At 28.0% G+C, this 21,842-nt stretch overlaps 3 protein-coding genes across 6 annotated transcripts; 2 read left to right on the plus strand and 1 right to left on the minus strand.

The window, feature by feature from the left end:
- The first annotated feature begins 1,404 nt into the window (after positions 1 to 1,404).
- Positions 1,405 to 7,440, plus strand: LOC111288229 (LEAF RUST 10 DISEASE-RESISTANCE LOCUS RECEPTOR-LIKE PROTEIN KINASE-like 2.8). Of its 4 annotated transcripts, none has more exons than XM_089769095.1 (4): positions 1,405 to 2,208; positions 2,822 to 2,845; positions 3,017 to 3,046; positions 5,923 to 7,440. In XM_089769095.1, exons 1-4 carry the CDS (start codon positions 1,530 to 1,532, stop codon positions 5,991 to 5,993), a joined length of 804 nt encoding a protein of 267 aa, XP_089625221.1. In that variant the 5' UTR covers positions 1,405 to 1,529; the 3' UTR covers positions 5,994 to 7,440. The 4 variants fall into 4 exon arrangements, with proteins under 4 accessions (XP_089625221.1, XP_089625222.1, XP_089625223.1 ...); XM_089769097.1 differs by having other exon boundaries at positions 1,408 to 2,208; positions 5,903 to 7,440; XM_089769096.1 differs by lacking the exon at positions 2,822 to 2,845 and having other exon boundaries at positions 1,407 to 2,208.
- LOC111297442 (AUGMIN subunit 7-like) lies at positions 6,765 to 12,812 on the plus strand. The gene is made up of 6 exons (XM_089741730.1): positions 6,765 to 6,930; positions 7,043 to 7,104; positions 9,382 to 9,483; positions 10,084 to 10,191; positions 10,697 to 10,795; positions 12,138 to 12,812. Exons 1-6 carry the CDS (start codon positions 6,765 to 6,767, stop codon positions 12,333 to 12,335), a joined length of 735 nt encoding a protein of 244 aa, XP_089597856.1. The 3' UTR covers positions 12,336 to 12,812.
- A 259-nt stretch (positions 12,813 to 13,071) lies between these two features.
- LOC111297443 (putative glutathione S-transferase) lies at positions 13,072 to 14,265 on the minus strand. Its single transcript, XM_089769099.1, has 2 exons — positions 13,881 to 14,265; positions 13,072 to 13,631 (listed from the first exon to the last, which is right to left on the minus strand). Exons 1-2 carry the CDS (start codon positions 14,217 to 14,219, stop codon positions 13,281 to 13,283), a joined length of 690 nt encoding a protein of 229 aa, XP_089625225.1. The 5' UTR covers positions 14,220 to 14,265; the 3' UTR covers positions 13,072 to 13,280.
- Between the last annotated feature and the right edge of the window lie 7,577 nt (positions 14,266 to 21,842).

Here is a 21,842-nt window from a genome sequence, read left to right on the forward strand (position 1 = left end):
ATGAAAAAAAAAAAAAACGTAAAATATCTTTATTTAATATATTACATATAAAATCTAAAAGTTGGTCCACATTTTTTCTTTGTATAAAGACAATAATGTTAGAATAATAATTAAAATTGTAAAATTATATTTGTTGAAAAAATAAATTTTTTTTCAAAATTATTTAGTTTAAACAAAGACAACGTGTTATTCCCATATCAGTATTATCAATGTCACGATTTTCTTTTTTTTTTTGTATTATCAAGGATAGTATAATAAAAAAATTTTTAATAGGTTATCTTAACTCTCCTAAACCAAATATAAAAATCTAAACCAAATATAAAAATTTTATATTTCTCAAGTCAACAAAATGTACAAAACCTAAGAATCACGTATTTTCTTTAAATATCATTTTCCCTTTAAATTATTTTTCCTCTTAAAATCTAAAAATTTACAAACCTGAGTTATAAAAAAAAAAAAAAAAAAAAAACTCAACTTGCTGTATAATTAGGTAATTATCCACAAGATAGGACGCTCGTTCTGGTTTAATGTTAGGTAAAATACAATTAGCATGCAGTGTTTGGATTTTTATAAGTGAAATTAAAATTAAATCAAATTTCATTAAAAAAAATTGAATCAAATTATATGAAACCTAATTCCAACAGTTTGGATTGGATCAATATTTAAAATTTTAAAGATTTTTTTAATTTCTCATACGATTTTTACTTTGTTTACATCAATTTTGAAAAAGAACTTAATCTTTTATTTTATCAAATTAAAATAATAAATAAATAATGAAATTTGACTATTTGAAAATTTTTAATTTTTAACTTATGAATTAAAATTCAAACCAAATCAATTTGATTGAACCGAATCAAATATTATGGGTTGAATATCTTTTGGTTTTGTTGGGTTTTTTTTTTTTTTTTTTAATTTTACCATCTAATTAGGGATGTTATAGGATAGGATATACAACGGGCAAAGCATTCTCTATTTCTATCCCCATTATTGATTTTTTTCATTTCTATCCCTATTATTTATTTTTTATATTATATCTATCTACATACATATATCCAAGAAGTATTTTAAATTTATTCTCATTTTTATTTCTGTAAGTATTTAATGGATATAAATAATTTTTGTAATGATAACTTTAAAAAAATAAAAAATATTTTTTAACTTATATATTTTTATCTTACACATTTATATAATTTTTTTATAAATATAAAATTTTTAAATACAAATATATTAATTAAAATTAATCTAAAATACAATTATATGATTAAATAAAAATTAATTTATTAAAAATATATAAAATACGGATATCATATTACCCATCTCCGTACTTATATATAATAAAATATTTAAAATTATATCCATTCCTTTTCTCTTATTCAAAATTTAATTCGTATCTTCATCCCTATTAATCTTCATCCAGGTAAAAAAATTGAATATCTCATTCAATATGGATACATAAATAGATATCTGTGCGCCTGGCCTCTTCTAAGTCTTTCCGTTATCTTACGGTATACTAGCTATCCTCTATCACCATGTATTTGGGAAGGGTTATCTGCACAAACTTCTTTCTTCTGCTTCTACTTGTACACCCATCTCTTCTTCGTTGCGGTGCAAAGAAACTCCATAATTGCGAATGCGATAAACCCTCTTCTTGCGGCCAAATTCTCAACATCTCTCACCCTTTCGGATTGAAAGGCGCCCATCCTAAAAAAAACTGCCGTAAACCCATTTACCAGCTTGAATGCGAGAACAACAACACAATTTTTTACTTGAATAATGCCGTGAAGCACTACGTGCTGGAAATCAATTACCAAAATTCCACCATCAGAGTAGTTGATGCTAGTCTTCAAAAGGACAACTGCTCCACCCTTCCTTTTCGTTCTTTCACTCCTTCTAGTAACAATTCTTACATTTATCCAAAGAAAAGCAAAAGTGTTTTATACTTGAGTTGTGAAAATCCAGTTGATTCTTCTCTCTACATAGAAACAGGGCCTTGTATGGTGAAAAGGCAATATTATTCTTATGTTTTGTTGGGGCATGCTGTTATGGGAGATGTTGCAGATTTGTGCAGGATAGACATGGTGGTGAAGTCATCTTCTCCAGCAATTTACAGTGAAAATCTTTCCTATGCAGACATTCACAACGAGCTCCTCCATGGTTTTGAGCTTCAATATTGGGCTGACCCGCCTCACGAGGCTATCTGCTTTCTGTGTAAGTAATTTCGTACCCCCCCCCCCCCCCTCTTTTTTTCCCTTGAAAGCATGGCATGTGGAGTCCAGGATTTAGAGTGAAGGGTGTTGTTAACAATAGCTGTGATATTGGTAAAAAGAAAAATAAGGGTGGAATTGGGAGTTTTAATTCAATTGTTTATGAAATTAGTTTTAAAGATGTTATTTAATAAATTTTGAGATTTAAATTTTAATATTTATAATTTTTTTAATCTCTAAATTTAGTGATGAAGATGAGATCTTTGGATCATAGAGTTCTAGAATCAAATCCAATTATGTGTGAATTTAATTCAACTTTATGTTACATTTTTTTTTATTTTTTCTTGATTCATTGATTAACTTGTTTGTATATTTTTAAGTTAATAAATTTTATATTAATATAATATTTGATTAAAATTGTAATTTTTTTAAGACATTAAAAAAACACTTTATTAAACTTTATCATGATTATGTTGGATTTGTCACATTGAGAGATTATGTTTATTGTTTACTATTATAATGGATGTCTTAAGCAGTTAGGTGCGTAAAGCTTTTTAATTAGTTATCAAGTACTCTCATTAGTCATTATTAACAATTTCTTTGCTTTTTAAATGCAGGTATAATTGAGTTTATAATTTTTAGTGAGTTTTCTTAATATCCTTTATAGTAATGAACATTTTATCTTTCTTTAATTAGTGCCTTTTTCTAATTATCCAATAAATAAATTTTTTATTTGATATCATCAGAGATTGAAAATAAATAAAACATTTCATTTGGTACTTTAACGTCTTGTTGTTCTTTTCCTTTTACAGGTTTACCTGTTTATGTAGTACAATTGTTTGGTAAGACCTTCTATATAAAGCATATAAACTTATACATTAGCATATGATCTATGTCTATAATTATTTTTTTATGCATTTTTTGGAGTTAGGACTTTGCTTAAGTGATTAACGATCAGTCACTTCATTTATTGGTCTTCTCTTCTTTTTTTTTTTCTTTGTTTCCTCCAAAAATGTCAAATGGGTGGTGGGTATTGCTTTTCTTTTTTATATTATATATCAAATGAATGATTTTCGTAGGCTTGAATTTGTCAAAATTGTACTTGTTTTTTTCCAAGTTGGTGAAAAAATTGGTATTTTTATTCTTCAAACAAGGCTGATTGGTTTTATTGGCGCAACTAATCTGAATTTGGTAGGTGTCCTTGGCGTTTTCACGACAGTAACAATAATTGAAAGCTTCAACAATTTTAACATTATCACTAGGTTTTACTATTAGCTCATAGAAATAGTATGGTCGAGCTATTTTTATAAAAAAAAATGTAATTTAAAATAAAAAATATTATTTTTTTAAAAAATAAATATATGAATTAATAAAATTAAAATTAAAATTTAATAATTTTTTATAACATAAAAAACGATTGTTTCAATGCTATCTTAAAAAATTATTTTTATTTAAAACTCGAATGACATGAATGAGTAAGATGGAATTTTTTTTAACCCAAACCTAATTAAATTATATAATCAAGATTCAAATTAAGATTTTTAAATTAAAATCTTAAGTTATAATCATTGAGAGTTTGCTTTTAAACAAATGACTTGTTGTTTATAAAGTTAGGAAATGTTAAATTGATTTATAATGTTTGCACCGAAATAAAGATTACTCCACTTGTAATTTAGCTTCAACAATTGCTTGATCAATCATAAGAAACAATGAACAAAAAGGAGAAAACCAAGCAAAATGGCAGGCTCAAGTTCTTATTTTAAATTTTTATAAAATAAAAATAATAATTTTATATCAAAATTTATTTAAATATATTAAATTTTTATATTAAAATAATATATAAAAATTAAAAATTAATAAATCAAACCGAACCAAATCGATTTGATTCAATTCGAATCAAATAAAAATTTAATTTGAATTCAAATCCAATCTAAATCGAAAACCACTATGTCCTATCGAGCTTCCTCATGGGAGATCAAGATTCATCGTCTTTCTCTTTAGTTAGTAAACCAAACTTCATGGATAAAGATTCAGACCAAGCAACTGACGAAGGAGACGATATCCCAACAATCCTTCTTTCAAAAGAAGAAAATAACAGAATCAAGGCCCCATGGAAAAATGCTATCATTGTGAAAATTTTTGGAAAGACGATTGGCGACTACTTTCTTTATCCCTGAGTCAAAGCACACTGAAGACCAAAAGAAGGCGTGGACTGCATTGACCTGGGACATGATTTCTTCTGTCTTAGGTTCCTTAATGTGGATTATTTCTTCTGTTTTAGGTTCCTTAATGTGAAATGTTAAAAAAAAAAAAAAAAAAAAGAAGGGAAGAACACATTGAATTTTCTTTGGGAAAGTTTCGATTGATATCTATATATGGTCACATCGCATGGCGGGCTCTTGGAAAGTGAGGTTGGGATTTTAATTTGGATAACATCTTTGTACCAATTAACGTGTTAGAACAAACAAAAAGTCAAAACATGTTCTCAACAGTAGACTTAACTCATTGATAAAAGTTGGAGCGTCCTTTCGATCTATTCGATTAATTTTAAATCAAATTATTTAAAATTAAATTAATTATTTTATTTTATTTTTATTAATTAAAATAAAATTTTTAATTTTAAAAATTAATTAATTTAATTTAATTCAATTAATTCGATTAATTTTTTTAATTAATCAAATAATAAATATATTTAAATTAAATTATATTTTTAATTCTTAATTTTTCATATTTTAAATAAATTAAATAAAATTATTTAACAAAATATTCAAATATCAAAGTATTATATTAAAAACTCTAATAACTTAAGAAATAAAATCAATTTTATGTATTTTTTATTTTATATTTGGATTATATTATATTTCGGATAAAATTTTGATTAATTTAATTTTCAAATCTAATTAATCAAAAATTAAAATTTTTCTAAAATTATTTTAATCGAAATTAACTTGGTGATCAACTGATTAATTGAATTAAATCAATTAAATTGATTAATTCGGTTAAAACTGAATTATGAACATTCCTAATAAAGGTTCTCTTCAACAATATGAACAATAATTTTTACGTAGTGATATTATTTTATAATTAAATTTTTAAAGATTAATCATAAATCATAATTGTATTACATTTTTAAATGATTTTAAATTCATTTGTTTCAATATAAATAATCTTAAATTCAAGCATTATACAGTTAGAAAAATAATTTTCAATTCTGCATCCAAATTTGAATGTTTGGAACAATCTATTTATAATCGGATTTTTGTAGGAAAAAATTAAAAGAAAAAAAAAAAGAAAAATGGAAAGAAAAAATTCGAACACTATGATTTCTTTTTGAAAGAACAAGGCAATGAGAAATAGAAGGTTTGATTCAATTATTCAACTATTAAACCATCAATTTAGCATATGGATGGAAGAGGGTGTTGTAATTGTAAAGCTGCTATGGGAATACTGTAATTATATATATATATATATATATATATATATATATGAATGTAAAATAGTTGCTAAATGTAAAAAAGTTTCTAGCTCACGTTAGTTGGTCTTTTTTGAGCCAAGGAATTTCCCGTCTTACTCAATTTTCTCATCATTTTCTTGGCCAATCACATCAATATTTCATAGTTGTTTGCTATAGTTGCTCATTATTGTTAATACGTGTTGAGTACGTATTTCTTATTAGCTTATTGCAAATTTGTGATGAGTAAATTGGGGATTTCAACAGGAATGACCTCCGATCCAATTGAGAGATTTGAGATCAAAGAAGTTAGGGCAAAAATGGATGGCCGAGTTTAATCAAACATGGAAGAGGTAAATCAAAAGGAGAGCACAATGGATTGGAGGAATCTATTTGCAGCCTCAGTGGATCAAGCATTGGAGTACTTTCCCCTTCAACAGACATATGGCAGAATAACTGTAAAACCTCTTTATGATGCCTTCGAGGAATGTATCTATCAATGGCAAAGCGCGCTCGTAGCTCAGTTCATTGGAATGATGCCAAATTTCAGTTTATTTCAAAAGATGGTTAATGTTTTATTGGGGAAAAACAGTTTAATTGAGATCAAGCTTGCTGGAATAAATCTGTTTGTCATTCAATTCCCAAATGAGGAAGTTAGGGATTGGGTGATAGAACATAGACCATGGCATATCCAGAACAAACCATTGATTATTCAGAAATGGGAGCCAGGAATGCGATCATTAGAGTTTAACATGGAAATGCTGCCAATATGGGTGCACTTGGGCAATATACCACTTGAGCTCTATACGAAAAAGGGACTTAGCTATATAGTTAGCGCCCTGGGTAACCCATTATATATGGATTCAATCACTGCAAATAAGTAGAGACCAGCATATGCAAAGATTTGTATTAAGATGAAGGCCAGTATAGAAGTGACAAAGTTCATTGATGTGGAAAGGAAGGATGGATCAATGATGTTTGTTTCAGTAAAAATTCCATGGATGCCACAGAAATGCAAGCACTGTTGCATATTTGGGCACAATGATAAAACTTGTACAAAGACAGTAAAGATAGAAGTAATGGTTTGAGTGCCTAAGGATAAGGGTAATATGGCTATGCAAAAGGCAAAAATGACTGAAGTAGATAAGTTACAACTAGATAGTGCCATAAGGAAAAATGAGATTCCGATTGCACTCCCAACTGCTCGAGCAGGCTTTGTTAATAGATTCTTGATCTTAGAAGCTATGCAGGAATCAGAATCGGTAGTGGATGAAGGCAGTGTACATTAGAGTTATAAAAAATGAGGCTAAAGAGATAATCCATTCTCACCAAGGAAATAGAGAGCTGCAGCTGCAAGTGTTGCTAATTTAATGAAGGCCCTTAAAAGCAAGAAGAAAGGTCCAATTGATAAGGGGAAGAAGGTTAAGGCAGGAGCCACTGCCTCTGGAGGTAAGCCTAGTTGTTTTTTAACATGAAACTGATAGTATGGAATACTAAAGGACGTAATGATCCTCGAAAACAAAAGAATGTTGTAGATAGAATAAATAGAATAAGGGCAGATATTGTGTGTTTATTAGAAACTAGAATAAAGCATCATAAAACGCAGCCTGTGCTAGAAAAGCATTTTCGTGGTTGGGGTATTCTTCACAATTATGCAACATCTCCAAATGGAAGGATATGGATATTATGGAGAGATCATGTACAAGTGGATTTACTAGAATTTTCTGAGCAAAGTATTATTTGTGTGTTACAATATGAAATCAGGAAAGATTATTTTTTTTGCCATTTATGGGAGTAACGATGGTGTTCAAAAAAAGATCTTATGGTTGCATTTATTTCATATCAGTGGTATAGTGCAATCCATTGCTCACATATACATTTACTAATAAAAAGAATTATAAATCAAGATAACCTCAAATTCTTCATAACATTCAATTTTTTTAATACAAAAACAAAGATAAACTACCCAAGTTTCCTATAATCATATATAACAAGAAACTCTATTTTTATGGGTAATAAGAAGAGCCTATAAAATTCCAACACAAGACACCACAAAATAGGAACCGAAAGGCTACCTTTGCCATCTTAAATATCAACTAATGTCATTAACCTATCACTCAGATCTGAAACAACACTCAGATCTGAAACAAATGAAAATGATTTCATTAATTTTTTTTCTCTCAATTTCTTTTTGCTTTCTTCCTTTTAATTTTAAAGGAAAGAAAAGAGAAGATGGAGGAGAGAAGTCGCTAGAATCTCAAATGGAGAAGGGTTGGATTAGTTTTATTGAACCTTTGCATTTCATTTGGCGAAGGTAGAGTTGCTGCTTAACTCTAGCTTTTGGTGCAGTTAATGGAGGAAAAAACAAAATTAAGTTATAACAACGTGTTGATTTTGGGTTTATTTTGTTTTTAATTTCATATTTTTAAATTACATATGTTTAAGTTAACTTTAAAATTCCACGCATTTAAGTTTTTAAAAGTTATCTGTCATGCTACTTGGGATTTTCTGTTAATTTAGATGGTCCAACATATGGAAGAACTATATTGATACTTATTTGGACAATTAAAAAATCGATTAGAATTTTTTAAAGTTTAGGGACTAAAATAGAGTTTGGCCTAAAGTTTAAGGACTACCTACACTATTTACTCTTTTATTAATGAAAATCAAAATTACATGCAACAGGCTTTCGGCATTACAGCTGTTACCATTCTTTCAATGCCTAAATCTATCTGTATTCTATGAGTACATATTTCCTTCCTTATAACGAAGTATGAAATAAAATTGTAGAATCCACTATCATTTTTACTAACGAATCTACAAAAGCGTTAGCCTCTCTGTAGACATACATAAAATCCATATATCTTATTATCTCTTTTAACTTATCAATCTCCTCCAACTCTACTACAAAAAAATTACTCTATACTGATGCTAAAAAAATCATCAATAAAACTTAAAAATCCATTGGTATAACGTAATAAACTTTATACTATTCTTTTGCCTTATTAGTGTCCACATACCTTACCTGATTCTATTTTTCTTGTTCCTCTTCTATTTACCATACTATTTAATATAACTATAAGTCAATCTTCCATTTTCCTCCTTTTGAACTTTGATTCTCTATCAACTGATCAACAAAACCCTAGATTCATCAAAGTTGATGATTATAAAATAATTGCTGATATGTTGCCATGTCCATTACTGAGGATCATCTTCAGCATGGCCCTTCCAGAGAGCTAGCATTTATCACCATGAAAAATACTCAGTTATCAATCCCAAATATGTGATTGAGCCTGAAAGGTTGCTTTTTGCCCATTTCCTGATACGACCATACCATATTGCTGCCATTGTAGTCAACATTTCCTGAGACTAGCTAGTAGGGCTTCTCTTAGTACATTTATCTAGACTCCATTTAAACCAGAATATGGAATTGTTATATGTCATGGACTGTTGGGTTATAATTCTGCTAGTCCACTAATGCTACTAGCCTCCTAACTCTATTAGACCCCACTTCTACTTATTCTGCAATGTCACTATTAAGAAGCTTATATAGTGCTTTAGCTGAACTGTTTAGGCTATGAAGACCTTGCTCCCAGAATAGGTCCCATTACAATTAAAATGATCCTATATTGCAATTGATAACAATTTCAGACATCGAGTTACATGCCAACCACGTGTGTAGTTTGCTAGGAGCAGATGTAGTGACATTGTCTTCCTTTAATCAAGTTTGTTTGCAGACCTGATGTTTCTGAGCTGGAGTCGAAGCTTTCAGAACAGTCCAAGATACTCTCAAATCTTCAGCAAAAAGTTGATGACTTAGCATCGAAGGTTTATCCTAGCTCCACAGCTCATGGTTCAACATGTCTTTAAAGTTCCATGTGTGTGTCTGTTAAACTTCTTGCATTTAATTCCTGGAAATGCAGTGCTTTTTGATCAACTTGATGTTATGTTTTCTTTGAAGACGTCTTTTTACTGTATGTGATGTTTTTATTGGGAATAAAGCAGTGCCACATTGGATTTACTCTATAGGGAATTGGTTTGTCCTTAAGATGAAAATACAATATTTAGGATTTGTTACTGAGCTTACTTTTTTGGAATTTTCAAAGTTGTGTTGATTGTGCTTCTAATATGTAATTGATCTCCGGTCAGATGGAGCTTGGGCGTTGGTTATTCTGTTACTAGACTGTCAAAACTTGCTCTTATATTTTTAAAATTTCCACCAATTTAGAAGATACTCTTTGCAAATTTTCTGAGGCTACATGGTTTTCTAAATTTTGTGTTTTCTGGATATGAATCAGCCAAAATTTTGATTTCCTGCTGTATGTTTGTGCACATAATTTTGTTTTATGTGTTTGTGCATGCTCATGTGTCTGTTACTAATTACTTGTATTTTGTTTATTTAATTTCAATTTTTTCCCCACTTTGTAGCATGCTTACAATCCTGATGAGGAGTATATGGAAGTGGAATCTAAACTGCGGGCACATTTGGAATCATTCCTTGAAACGGCAAGATCGTTCAATACGATTTATACCAAGGTCAGTCTTGCTGTTGCTTTCGGTTGATATGCTTCTATATGTTTATTCTCAGTTATCTCCTATATTTAAGCTTGAAAGATCTTGCTACTTCTATGTCTTACACTTATATGCACTTTTTCTTCATGCTCTTGATACTGTGTAGTGGCATAACATAGAAAGATATAGCCAACCCCATTTAGGTGGGTATATGGTTTACTCTCTTGATTTTACTTAATAACATTTCTTGTTTTGATGTCCCACATCCCTATAAAGAAGGTTGTTACGGGAAAAGCTTTTGGTTTAATTTCCAATATATAAATGGTCTGAAGTTTTAGTTTTGACTTCAATGCCGCTTTAGATCTGCATAAAACCTTATTCTAGCATGTATTCATTTATCTGGTCTCAGTAAGGTGTTCTGCACTTAATATAATCATTGAGTTCTGATGCCCTAGAATTTCTCTGTAGAACTATCGTCATATTTTCCTCTGTCAATGAATGGTCTTAATTTTGAAAGTTTTCCTTGTAGGAAATTCGTCCATGGACACACATGATGGAGGTACCACAACTTCATGGGTTTGGGCCTGCTGCAAATCGCTTATTGGAGGCTTATAAGATGCTTTTGAAGGTATCTCAATGTTGATTCCATCTTTCTCCTCTCCTAACTTGTGATGTAGGAAGATGAATACTTCTTTTTTCAGTGGTTTGATAGGAAGAGAGATTTACTAACAGAGTGTTATCATCTGCTTTCATGAGAATGCATATACATTTGTGCCCATGTGTTTGTACACATACAAGAGCAGGGTCATCTTATGTGGACTATGTGCTGAAATGAATACTGTCACCCAAGGTGTTTCCCCTAACACCTTTCATTCCTCTCACATCTATCTGAATTGGTAGAGGAAATGAATCTCTAATATCTTGCTTTCAATAAATTAGCTTTCAGGTGAATCAGGTCTAGATTTTAAAAGTTTCAATTAAAAGCTGTGTTAAATTCAACAAATGCTAGAAAGGTTAGATTGATAGCTTTGGGAAATTAATTGTTTTGTGGAAACTTGGATGAATGATCAACAACAATGGGAAGCTCAGATAGATGAAATCTAAAGTTTTTTTTTTTTTGGGTTAAGTTGTTGTTTTATTTAATCAAGTTAGTAGAATTCTGCTACAACGCAACAATATAACTATCTTTCATAATCTATCAGTATATGGAGCTCTAATTGCAGCCTATTCTAACATAGCAACATTAAGGTTCCATGCTTCACATAGCTCCTTATTAACAGGATCTGCAACAATCTGACTTATTCTCTGTAATCGAAGCCTAATAGCATCTTTAATTCGATCAAGCACCTGTGCAGCTGCCTCTTCCTTGTGCTTAAACTTGCTGTAATTCCTCTCCCTCCATATCTGGTATACGTTGGCACTCCAACCTATGCACAATATGATGGAGATCAAAGCTTTCCCCTTCAATCTGCTCACTGCCCAACTCAATTCTGCAGACCAATACTCCACTTCCCTATTGATCCTGCACAACTGAAGAATCTTCTGCCAACTTGCACGACTTAGGATTTATTTACTTGCTGTTTTCCTGTCTTATATAATTAGCCTGATCATAAACCCTAAATGTAATCCTGAAAAGAATGGTTAATCCACATACAATGGCTGGAAGACATGCATATTTGTTATGCAAGAATCATCATCTGAATTTATTATGGCAAGAGAAAATATCAAAATATGATGTGCATAAATAAAGAGAGTATGCGCACATACACTGGGAGGGGGAGAGCAGGTTGGAAATGATGCTAATATAAACTAAAATGACACATGATATATCCAGTATCACTTCATATATATAGTTTTGTACTTTCAGTCCTAGAATATTCGATTATTTTCATATTTATGCAACATTTTAACTATCCTTCACATATTTTGGGTTTGTTAGTGAACTTGAGATTCTTTTGCTTCTATGGCAGTTCCTGGGCAACTTGAGGAGCCTGAGAGACTCGCATGCCGCTCTTGCAGTTGGATCATCTGAAACGGTTGCAGGTGAACCCTCTCCTGTAACAAGAATTATCTCTGAGTGCGAGTCTGCATTAACAGTCTTAAATCATGATCTTGGAATTCTCTCGGCTTCTATTGCTCGCGAGAAGTGTGAGCAAGTAAATTTATGATGATTGTTGAGAGACAGCAGAAAGAACCGACAAAGTATCTCTCCATGTTGAAGAGTGTGTATGTTCCATTTAGAAAAATGCACCATTGTCTTTTATTCAAGATATGAGCTTGGATTCAGTTTTGGATTAAGAGCTGGGTGTTGAGAGCTGGTCTGCTATGATGCAAGTTCTTCCGGATCTATAACATAGTTGCCGTAAAATAATGGAATCTGAATTGATGTAGATGAAGTAGGAACTGGTAATTCGTAAGAGTTATTTGCAATTGTGAATCTGCATTGACATTCGTAATTTGTGATATTGGATTCTTTGGCTCAATGGTTTGTAAGCGAGGTGGTTGATGTCATCTACAACTTGATTTACTGTAATTTTTACAGTTTGATTGCTTGAACCCACGACAGTTGGCTGGTTACAATGCAAAATTGTACTAATTAGAAAATGCTTATATTTTTATTTCTGACTCCATTATTTACCCTTATACATGATCTCCTTTTATTTTTATTGTTCAACTTTCTGGTTTGGAAGGACTGAGGAGTGAAATCAAAGTAAAAACTCAAGAATTTTCCTGTCCGGTTGTAACAGTGGAGCCTGCATATATTGATTGTATTTATTATTCATTTCCACTTATGATCCACTTGATTAAGTTGTTTCCTTGCATTCCACAGTCAAGGAGAGCTAGCTATGTGATATTGGAGTTAGCTTGGATCTCGAATTTCAACATTAATTATAGCCCAAAAAATTAAAAAAAGAAACAGCAACAAATTTATAAGGCAATCTCCCTCGTATTACAACTTCTGTTTCTTGATAAAGTACAAGGGAAAATCCCCATTTATGGTAACAGTACTAAACAGGCTCAAAGGCCTTGTCTGCATAAACAATTCAAAGTTATTGCCAGCATACGATGCCTAAATTTTATTGCAAACCATCCATGGAAAACCTAACAACAGTTCATTTCGCAGGATGGTAATTGTCATATAGTTCTTGGTACCTGGTGATCATCTTGTCATGAGGTGGCCAGTTGTCTTTGATTATTGGGAGTTGCGAAAACTCCTTCATCCAGGCCAATAACAATGGAAATCTCTCATCAATTATTTTAAAGCCAAGTACCTCTTCAAAAACACAGATCAAGTTTGCAAGCCAACCAAAAACGAGATCAGCCAGTCCTATCTTTTCTCCACCGAAGAATTTCTTTCCCTTCAGCTCTTCTTCTACAAATTTCAGGTTCTCCAGTGATGCTGCAACAGCTTCCTCTCGCTCTTTTCCTTCTTTGGTGAAGATACCCCATATTGAGGGTAGAAGCTGCATCATGTTTTGTCATTGACAAAATAATTTAGAATTAGATAATATGACAAAAAAAGATAAGAAAAAGTAAAGAAAATGATACAGAATTTAACAAAATTCAAAATTTTTTATATTAAACATATAATTTTTGTATAAAACATAATATTAATACATAAATTATCAATATTTTACACCAATATAATCACATCAGTTACCATATATATATATAAAACAAAAATCAGTACTTGCAGAAACAAAAGTTTTAACCTTTTCATCGTTGAATTTGGCCCAGAAGCGTTCCCTGGCTTTCTCCAAAGGATGTTGGGGCAACATGGGATTTTGCTTCCATGTCTCATCAATATATTCAAGAATCACAAGCGACTCCGAGATGGGTTTTCCATTGTGAACAAGCACTGGAACTTTCTTGTAGACGGGATTATACTGAAGAAGTAAAGCACTCTTGTTGGATAGATCTTCATCAAATGCTTCATACTGTATACCCTTTAGCTTCAACGCCCAAACAACCCTTAATCCAAAAGGGGTTGACCACGTCTTCAAAAGCTTCACTGCTTCCGCCATGTTGTTTGATATCCCAATCTTCTTCATTTAACATCATATATATACTAATTTTGTTTTTGCTTTACTCTTTTAGCACTCTTGTTGTCGTGACTGTGTATTATAAATTTATAATAGTTCTCAAAAAGATAGAGTTTATATTTAATATTATTAGTATATAAATTTATATACTATTAATAAATTAAATAATATTATATTATTAATGAGTAAATATTAATTTTTAAAATAAATATATAAAAATTAGTTTTTTTATGAAATTTAATTATAAATAAAGTAATTTCATCTGATTTATTTTATTAATAAGATTATATCATTTAAGTTATTGATAATATATAAAATTTATATATTATAATATATCAAATATAAATTTTGAAAAAAATTAAAAAATTTAAGTTGAAAGTTTCTAATTCTTATTTAAAAAATTAAATAGTGACATTTTATGAAATAGAAAAATTTTCATTATGTAATTTAATATATATATAAACAAATTATCACATTAATTTTTTTTAAAAATTTTACAAATAAAATTAATAAAATAATATGTAACTTTTAAAAAATATAAAAAAAACATGTAATAATATTTTAAAATTTACAAATAAAATCAATACGGTCTTATTATATATTAAAACCCCCACTTGCTTTTAGTATAAACGGGAAATGTTAAAAGAATAAAAACAAAGGGGAAGAATACATGGAATTTTCTTTTGGAAAGTTTGGACTGATTATAGATGATAACAGATCAGATTAAAATTAATTTTTATTCACTTTAAATTTGATTTAATTATATATATAATATTTATATTTGATCTGATATGATTTTTTAAATTTTTTTATATTTAAACTTGACTCAATTTAATATTATATAAAAATTTATTCGACTTGATTTAATTTAAAATTAATAAAATATTATTTTTTAAAATATAAAAATATTTTTTTAAAGTAAATATAAAATTAATAAATATAAATATATATATCTATAAAATTAATTAATTAATTAATTTTTTTATATATATATCGAATCAAATAAAATTAAATTTACTTAAAATTTAATTCCGATTTAATTTTAGTTTTTTTATCATCCGATTTTATTTGATTTGATATTCAATTTAAAAAAATTCAACCTTAAAAAATTTGACCCAATTAAAATTCATTATATTCTAATCAAAATACCTTTATTAAGACTGATATATAGAATCAATTCGCATGGCGGCTCTTGGAATGCAAGGTTGGGATTTTAATTTTGATAACATTTTTGTCCATATCTTCATATAAAAAATTTATTATCCTCATATAATAATGCAAAACAAAAATTACAAACACGTAGATCCACATAGAGAGTGGGCATCCCAAAAATTAAAAAATTAAAAATTAAAATGGAAAATTTTGTTTGAACACTTTAAAATTTTTAAAATTTTTTTTGTTAATAAAATTAATAAATTATTATATTTTTAATATTATAAATAAACAAAAAAATTTAAAATTCGTCAATGATTATATGAAAAGCAAGGCATACAATGCATTAAAATAAAATTGGCCAACTTCTCTTTTTTTTTTGGATAACCTTTGTTTTATAAACAAAATTATCTTTCTTTTTTATAAGACAACTTGTCTTTCTTAATGTAAGAGAGAAAAAAACAGAAGCAAAGGAGCAATAAGAGATGGGAGATTCATTGTTTGCCACACATTCCTTTTCTTAAAATTGTGAATATATTTCCTTGAACCAACGGGGAAGCAGCAAAGTTGGTGGCCTATCACTTCAAAAGAAAAAAAAATGGAATTCAAAACCAACTTTCCCTCTTTAATAATTTAAAATATAATATAATAATATAATATAAATATGATTAAATAAAAAAATAAAAATAATAAGATTTAAAATTTTCAAAAAATATATATTTAATTGCTCCACTTGTAATTTAATTTCAACAAAATCATAAGAAACAATGAACAAAAAGGAGAAAACCAACCAAAATGGCAGGCTCAAGTTCTGGGAAATAAGCCCAAGCAATGAGAGGAAAAGTAGTAAGGCCTAAAATGGCCCTATGATGCAAGAAGGGCCATGTTACTATCTTATGAAGAATGATACATTCCAACCCTCCTTTCATATATTTATTTATTTTTCATTGAAATCATAGTTTGTAAAGAATATATATACATATGTGGAGGTATTAAGTTATACAAAAATAATTTTATAATTTTTTATATTTTTTTAATCATTAATTTCAATGGATAAAAAGGATGAGAGAAACGAGACAAAAAAATTTACTCTTATTTTTTGGATCCAATGAAATCAATTGTTAGTAAAATGTATAAAATTAAAAATTTTTATATTATTATAAATTGATACATATATATATATATATATGTGTGTGTGTGTGAGTGTTATAATGTCTAATGGATTTCCTTTTGCATAAACAATAGAAGAACTAAAAGAGGAAGTGACAGTACTATGACTATTTGATCTATTTTTTATATAAAAGAAACTGTAGTGTGAGGAGTAAGGGTGTAAATGATACATTAATACTCATAAGTTATTCAGATTCGATTCGAAAAAAATTTAAATTCGGTTCGATTATTATCGAGTTGAGCTCGAGCTCGAGTAGTTCGACTTATCGATCGAGTCAAATTCGAGTATTCTTATATCTGACTCGAATAGCTCGCGAGCCTAATCAAGCTTTTATATTTAAATATATTTTTATTATTTTAATTAATAAAATATTTCGAGTCCGAGTTCGAGCATGATTAATCGAACTCTTGTCGAGTATATGAATCAAGCTTATTTTTACATATTAATTGAGCTTAATCGAGCGAGCTCGAGTATTTCGAATTTGATCGCGAATCGAACTCGAATTTGAAAAATAAAACTCGATCAAGTTCGAATTGAGTATCGAACCTCGAGTTGTGAGTCGAGCTCGAGCTTGAGCTCGAGCTATTCGGCTCACACCCCTAGTGAATATACAAGTAAAAATTGGAAATAATGAGATTTAAATTAAATCTGTAAAATATTTTTTTTAAGAGTAATTATATAAATTTATTAAATTAAATTTCAAATTCATTATTTTTCAATTTATGTTTAATCATAATTTCATTGTGTGACTAAATTTTACTTAAAACTCGTAAGTCCATTATTATTCAATTTATCTTTAGTCATAATTCAGGTGCTATTAGCCGATGACAGATGGACAGTGGCCTTCTCTTGGAGCGAAGAAGATGATGCTCCAATGGTATTGAGTAAGCTAGCCCCTCATTATTTCGACAGCCGGCTTACTAATTACTACAAGACGATGGTAGACGCATTTTCTTACTCATACAGGGCTGTTTTAGGGTTTGCCTATCCTTATTCAAGCATGAGTGGACTGAAAAGAAAGGAATGACCGACTCAATGGATTACTTGCTAACTTTCTCTCCTCATTGGCTTATTAATTACTGGCTTTATACAATCAAAGGATGGTTGCTGAGACTGCATATCTAAGAATTTCAATGTATGACTAAATTTTACTTAAAAATCGCAATAATAGTAGTGATCAATTTATTAAAAAGTCGTAAATAAAAATTAATAAAATAAATTTTAATTTTAATTTAATTGATTTTTATAATTATTTGAAAAGATAAAATTTAATAAATTTGATATTCAAATTTTAATATTTATAATTTTTTTATATTTCAAATTATAATTTTTAAAAAATATAAAAAAATTATTAATAAAACGAAACCAAAACCCAAACAAGCATCCTTTACCAAAAAAAATAATACGTACAATTTCGTCAGCAAGAAATAGTATGGTGGTGGGCATTTGTCTTAGGTCGAACTTTTGCTGCATATATATATATACCTACGTATTCAAGCTTTCATATTCTTAAAAAAAAAAAAAAAAAAAAAAGAATCCAAGATTTTTAAGTAAGCTTTTTAAATCATGACAAGATCGATGATCATCATAGCAAAGTAGTAAGAGCCAACCAAGAATAAAAATAGAAATCTTGGAGTTATTACATGTGATGTGATTTTTATTTAAAAATTTTATGCCAGAATTAAATAACAGAAAATTAAATTTTGATGAGATTTAATTTTAATTACAAAATTTTAATTCATAATAAAACGATAGATTTAATTTTAAATATTTTAAATTAATAAATATAATTTCAGATTTTACAATTGTAATTAAATCACATTAAAATTATGTAATATTCTCGATAAAACCAAAATCCATAAAATTAAAACTCAAGAAAATATAAATCATATGAAATTGAGAAATAAATTAAATAAATTATATATTTATATCATATTTATATTATTTAAATACATAAAAAATAAAATTATTATATCATAATCTATACGTTAAGCATAAATTATATTTTTCTCAAAATTATAAAATAAATTATTTTTATTTTTTTTTTTCAATCGTATCAAAATCATTAGATCTAGGGTAGGCAACCTAATTCGTTTCCGACGGGTTTCGACCTGAGCCCATAAAATCGGATTTTTTTTTTTTGAAAATCGAATTTCGGGTTAAATAGTACTAAGAAGAAGTCGGATTCAGATTTATCTAAAACTCGACCTGATTCGATGTTATATAAAAATAATTTTTTATTTATATATTTATATAATTATATATTTAAATATTTATATTTTAAAAAATAATATTTTATATTTTAAAAATAATATTTTATTAATTTTAAGTTAAATTAAATCGATTAAGATTTATATATTATCGATCAAATCAAATCAAATTTAAATATGAAAAAATTAAAAAAATATCAAATCAAATTAAAATTAAATTTAATAAATATAAAATTAAATCAATTCAAAACAAATAAAAACTCTTGATCCGTTTTCAATTAAAAGTTGTCAATTAAAAGGTGAAAGGTCCATCAAATTAAAAGGTGAAAGGTCCATCAAATTAAAAGGTGAAAGGTCCATCAACCCTTTTATGGTGTTGTTATTAACGAGAATAATAAATAAGAAAAGCTGAGGAGTTGTTGGGCATTTGGTGGTTCATACGAAAGTAAAGGCTGGATGCCTTTTCGTACTCGTTTGTCTTTGAATCTTTAATTTCTAGCCTTTCATGTGAGCCCCCCAACACCTCTCCTGCTTATCTCTTACTTTTCTCTATTGACCGAACTTTTTGCCCTCCATGCATTTGGCTTTCCTTCAATCTTCAAATGCATGGAAGAAATTGTAAACTTCATTTCAAGTATAATAATATCTCAGTGTTTCCCTTTGATTTTAGGACATGCCTCAATGATGATTGAAAACGGATCTTTAGCTTTTTTATTCAGTAGGATATCTATGTATGTTGAAATTAAAAATTTTTTTTATTATCACTGGATTTGTAATTTTTACTTGCACATATAATTTTATAATATTCTTCAAAATATTGCGTCTTAAGCATAAAAAAAAAATTGTTATTTAGGTATAGAAAAAATACTGCAAATATTAAAATTTAAAATTTAAAATTATTAAATATTTTATTTTAAAAATATTTTTATAAATTAATTAGACTAAATTTCATATTCATTAAATACATATACGAAATGGTCATAAAGTCAAGTGAATGTAATTGCATGTCATCATCGAGGTGCTTTTGGTTTAGTCCACAGTGTTGGTTAGCCTTTATGCCACTTAGTTTATTAAATTAAATTGGTTTTGACAAAATATAAAAAGGAAATGTAATCATGCACACGACACAACAAGGTTACCAAATCCATGAAATTTTTTGTTTTTTCTTGTACTTGAAAAATTGTAATAAATTCTTATCCAACAAAAAATGAAGAAAAAATGAATGCTTGAAAAATAAGCAAAATAAATATAACCCTAATATTTGAGATGAATCATGAACATATATGATTGTTTTATTCAAGCAATGGTTTGGGTTAGAGAACTGCATGTGACCACACAACCACCGTATTTGAAGACAATCTAGGGTTAGGCTATTAAATGAGCCATGCCAATCCTTTAGACTATTTTTTATTGAATTTAATTAATTTTATTCAAATAGGCACGTCAAGATATGAATCATAAACAATATGATATGTAAAAAGAGATATGATATGATCAACCATATTTTCTCTCAATAATAAAGAAGAGATCATCGGAATATAATTTAATTTTTTTACATAATTATTTTTAAAAGATAATATTTAATAAATTTAAATTTTAAATTATAATATTTGTAATCTTTTTCTTAAATTATTTTCAAATTATTTTTTTTATTTTCATATATGTGTGTGTGATAAGATATATCAAAATCGTACGCATGTATTTAAGTCAAGTAGATTTGAACATTTGGATAGACATACGACCTTGATATGCCAAATTTTATCAAGGTTTTAATGGTTGATTGATCGAAAGATCAATTTTGAAAACAATTTAAGAAGATTACGGATGATAAACATGCAATTTTTATGCTAAAAATGAAAATAATACATTCTTAAAAGGTCACAAAAAGCTTTATTAAGAAAATAAGTCCATTAATTTCTGAAAATTTATATTATTTTAGTTTCATCTTAATTTAAATAATCAGAAAAATAAATTTGAACTATTGATACTCAAAATATTAATACAAGAACTATGCAAGTTTTATTAGTTGTTCTTTAAAAATCAACAAAATTAAAAATATAATGATAAAGTAAAGTATATATAATGACAAAGTTTAAAATTGAATCATAATATAACAACAATTTTAACTTTAAAGAATCCAAAATATATTTATTTTTAAAAAGTTTTAAACTTTAAAGTTGACATACTTTAATTGATAATGTGAAAAATATATATATATATATATATATATAGTTCACTTATTCATTGATAATGTATCAAATATAAATTTTAACTTGTACGTAAATACAATTCGCACTTATACTTTTATGTTTTATATATATATATTTTTCAGCCAATCATTTTATTAAGAGTAAATAACATATGTGGTCCCTAAATTTTAGATTAAATTTTATTTTGGTCCTTAAACTTTAAAAAATTCTACTCAAATCTTTAATTACCCGAACGTATACCAATGTACAAATAAATAAATTTTATGTTGTATAAAAATTTTAACTTGTACATAAGTGCAATTCATACTTATACTTTTATGTTGTATATATATATATTTTTCTCAGCCAATCATTTTATTAAGAGAAAATAGCATCTAAGCTCTCTAAATTTTTGATCAAATTCTGTTTTGATTCTTAAATTTTAAAAAATTTTAATCAAATCCTTAATTGCCCAAATGTATACCAATATAGTTCTTCCATTTGCTAGACCATCTAAATTAATGAAAAATCTCACTTGGCATGACACATAACTTTTAAAAATTTAAATACGTGAAATTTTAAGGTTGACTTAAACATGAGTAGTTAATAAATGTAAAATTAAAAACAAAAGAAACCATAAATCAAAACATAATATAATTAAGGACTGAATATTAAACTAACTCAACAAAGATTTGCTTTTCACTGATCAAGTGAAAACATGTAAACAAACTCAACACATGTATTAATTCATGAAAAAATTTAGCCCAAATTCGTATCAATCCATTGTTCATATATACATTTACTAATAAAAAGAATTATAAATCAAGATAACCTCAAATTCTTCATAAGATTCAATTTTTTTAATACAAAAACAAAGATAAATTACCCAAGTTTCCTATAATCATATATA

Source organism: Durio zibethinus, chromosome 12, assembly GCF_047325235.1.
Source record: "Durio zibethinus cultivar Kanyao isolate XHJ-2024 chromosome 12, ASM4732523v1, whole genome shotgun sequence".
Lineage (NCBI taxonomy): Eukaryota > Viridiplantae > Streptophyta > Magnoliopsida > Malvales > Malvaceae > Durio > Durio zibethinus.